Raw genomic sequence first — 4,062 nt, forward strand, 5'->3', positions numbered from 1 at the left:
TCAGGGGTGAAAGCGAGACGGAAAAGAGGAAAGGCTGGTAGTAAAACCATTTCAGTTATAGCTAGTTTTGGGGAGGAGTTTACTTATTCTTTTTTCAAATTTTTCAACAATATCTACTTTATCTTGGGAAAGAAGCAGTTTTATATATATGCCAGAATTATAAGAGAAATCTTGATAGTTACAGATATTTCATTTTTTTCGAAAAAAATGCTGGAATGAAATGTTTTACGTACCAGGTTTTTCTCTTTTCCGTCTTGCTATATAAGGGCTTTCACCCATGATCGGACTATCTATCTATAAAAAACCGCGTGGAGGCTTTGCACGTATTCGAGGTTATCTCGATTTCAAGAGGGGCCCCGCGCTGAAATGAACTCTGCTTCCGAGGAGGCGGAGCCAAGTGCCAACTCCTGGTGAACGAACTATATATACCCTTCATCCAATCCTAACACCTTACTTAGATTTAAACAATATTTTAACCAAATTATTTTCGTCTAACTGTTGTCCTCGGCTCTGGCTGCGCGAAAGTACTTCAGATTTTAATTTTAACAATTTTATAGATATGTCTGAGATATTTTGAAACTGATTATGCTCTTTTTAAAAAAGAAAAATTATACATCTCTGGTTTACGCAATTTACCCGCATTTCACCTCCCCATTTTCTGAGTTTTGGAAAATCTTGCTTTTTTTGCAGTAAATTGTAGTAAAAAGTTGAAATACACTTGAATGAGAAAAAAAGAAGATATGCCGAAACCATGGAAATGGGGTGGGGAAAAGTTTGGAGTGTGGGGAAATCGCGTAACTTTTTAACGCCTATTCCACTTACAAATGGTATAATCTTGTTTATTTTGAATCTTAGGATGAACCTGAAAAAGTTGATTCTAAGAGATTCTCTGAAATACATGTTCCACCTGGTTTTCCTGAAGATGTAAATAAACATTTCTATAACTCTATTCGATTAACACATATTGTCACATTGCATAACACTACTGCTGATATACTTAATACCAACTAAATCTTCCTTAACGGAATCATATAACTTGAAAGGAAACAATTTTCTTGTTAAGAATTCATTATTCGAAGAGTATTTTGGTATAAAAAGTGTGGCATAGGTACTTATTGGTTACAAGTACCATGAAGTCAAGTTCTCCAATGCTTATAAACAGCGCTAGAATATGACTGGCATAAGTGACTGATAATACACATAAAAATATTAAATATGATAACATTGCTATCATTAATGATAACATATATAGTAGCACAAGTGACCGGCTACCGATAGTATATTTAAAAATATTAAATACGATAATATTGCTATCATTAATGATAACATATACTGCAGAACAAGTGACCGCCTACAGATAATACACATAAAAATATTAAATACGAAAGTATTGCTATTATTAATGATAACATATACGGTAGCAAAAGTGATCGAGTACCGATAATGCACATAAAAATATTAAATACGATAAAATTGCTATCATTAATGATTACATAGCATATGTAAACTGCTAATAAACTCAGTGGCACAACAGCCCATAGAGGGCAAAGGTCTACTGTGCCCATCTCAATTTTCTTGACCTAGGTCTCAGGGGTACAAGAGCAGATGTTTCGCACCCGAATCCGCACCCGGCTTGCACTGACCACAGTTCTGACGTAAAATATTCTCAGTGGTAGACGGACCATGGATTAGAGCCCTTTTAATGTCAGGCTAACCGTGGGAGGTTCCCGTGATCTTACTCTCCATGTAACGCAAATACAGGTTTGTTCCATCGAAAAGTCCTCCACAGAGGCAAATTTCTCCCAATACCAGGAGTTCCCTTGTCTTTTGCACTAGGTTCAAAATAGCAAGGCTACGAAGTTGAACATTAGTAGTCGTAAACCCAAAAAATTCCGTAGGCTGTTCAACGACGGTGATAAAATTAATTACGACAACATAACGTATCAAAAAGATAATATCATGAATATAGGTACTGAATACGATTATTGTCAGTGTTGATATATTTTATTTAGGTTAACGTAAATATTGGCTAATGTGAAAATAATTTAAATAAATTAAATTGAAAAAATATCATGATATTTACGTATGAAAGTTTGATAATTCTCTGGTAGCACATTGCCGTATCATAATTCGTACATATCGATTATAGGGTACAATGTTCGTATTGGTAAGTTTTGAGAAATCAGTCACCAATGCATAGACCCTAAACCAATAAGTACCACTGCATATATATTAATTTTAAAAAAAAGATTAACTCGTTGCAGCCTTTGGAAGTGCTCTATACATATGAAAAAATCTCATATGGAAAAAGTTATACTTTATAATTATAGCGAGCAGATATTATTCTGTTTAACCTTCGCTTTAGTTTAAAATGACGCACGGTGGCTGAGTGGTTGCGTTTCGCGTTCCCGTGGCACGGGTCCTGGGTTTGATCCTCAGGCCGGGCAATGTTGACTCAACCTTTCATCCCTTCAGTGGGTCGATAAATGAGTACCAAGCATGCTTGAGAACTAAACACTGGGGGTTTCGCGTTCGGCTGACCACTAAACCGAAACATCTGCTACTGCACCCCAGAACCCAAAGTTAAGAAACCTGAGATGGGCACAGTAGGCCTTGGCCTTCTATGGGCTGTCGCGCGAGTTTAGTTAGTTTAAAATAGTTTTGTTCCTTAATCTCGGCTCCAAATGTTCTTTTAATTTTATTTCTAATGGCAAATTATGAACAGTTACAGAAGAAAACAATAAAAAGAAAGAACACAGAGTACAACAAAAAATTTTGAAGCAGAGTTCTTTAATCTAAAATATCTCTAGCCTCCCAATATCGCTCGGTGAGAAAAGTCTTGCAGGGGAGTAGATGTGCTGAATCCATGACCTCTTCAGAACTGCACAAAGTGCATATCGGGGAAGGAACAATTTTGAATCTATAAAGATACTAGTTTCTTAAGCAGTCATATCCAGTAGCTAGGCGGAATTCAGTCACTTCTCTACTCCTTGGGCCATTACACAAATTTTGGATGGCATTCTTCCAGGACTTTTGGTCACTGCAGACCTTTGCAAATTTACAAAATGTAGCGTCCTGAAGGACCCTGGCTCGAATCCAAATGTAAATTTGTTATTCATTAGTTGTATTATTCATCTATTATGGTGGCGAGAATTATCTAGTTTCTTTAACATAAATCTTAATACTAACAAAATTTCTTAATTTTTTTAAAGAAGAGGAATTGTCCTTTTAAAACGACCCTAGATTAAAAAAATCATAAAATTTTTTTAACTAATAATTTAGAAAGATTTGAGAATGGTGTTATTGGTATTAAAAGTCTCTTGAGGTCTTATTGAACCTAGACAGCTGAAAGAATCAAACAGTTTAGGGCACTTTCATTAATAGAATCGGTAGCAGTTTATAAATGTACAGTATGAAACAGAATCAGTAACAAATTTATATATTTTTTGCCAGATATTATGTTTGGATTTTATTTCTTAAATTTTAAAATTTGAAAAAGAACACTACGATACACGCTAATCCTTCATCAAAAATTAAAGCACGCTACATATTTTTTATTGTATTTTTACTTTCGATGATTTTTAACCGATTAAAACATATGGAAATTAATACCTCAACAATATAAAAAAAATCATGAATGCTCATTGTTTCCTTTTTTTTAAAATATCCACAGACATCCAGAGAAACCACTACACTGCAAAATTAAGCACAAAAAAAATCATGCAAAATCAAGCAACACACTTTCAGAAATGATTTGTAGCATATATAAACTTTGTCTTCGATTAATTGTGCAATCATTTAATTAAATAAAGAAAAAAAGGTTTTATTGTAACAAACTCTTCACAAAATTTAAATTTTTTATATACTGAACAAGATTATTGAATAAAATGTGTTTCTATCCATAATACAGTTACGCTCATGGTTTCAAATACTAGCTGCTCAACAAGGATTGGTAACAAAAAATTTACCACCTCCTCATGTATACCAAGTCATCGAACCAAAGGTAATAAACTTTATATTACTGATAATCCATCATATATATATATATATATATATATATAT

The 4,062-nt window shown here is 33.9% G+C and overlaps 2 protein-coding genes across 2 annotated transcripts in view; both read left to right on the forward strand.

Moving 5' to 3' along the window:
- The window catches only part of LOC107442625 (kielin/chordin-like protein), a gene marked incomplete in the record, with an annotated part of 123,606 nt that overhangs the window by 66,172 nt on the left and 53,372 nt on the right, over positions 1-4,062 (forward strand).
- LOC107438360 (uncharacterized) overlaps positions 1-4,062 on the forward strand; it is a gene marked incomplete in the record, with an annotated part of 42,347 nt that overhangs the window by 20,925 nt on the left and 17,360 nt on the right. The window contains 2 exon segments of the mRNA XM_071187126.1: positions 856-924; positions 3,911-4,003. Of these exon segments, the coding sequence (XP_071043227.1) occupies positions 856-924; positions 3,911-4,003 (162 nt within the window).

This window comes from Parasteatoda tepidariorum, chromosome 10, assembly GCF_043381705.1.
Source record: "Parasteatoda tepidariorum isolate YZ-2023 chromosome 10, CAS_Ptep_4.0, whole genome shotgun sequence".
Classification (NCBI taxonomy): domain Eukaryota; kingdom Metazoa; phylum Arthropoda; class Arachnida; order Araneae; family Theridiidae; genus Parasteatoda; species Parasteatoda tepidariorum.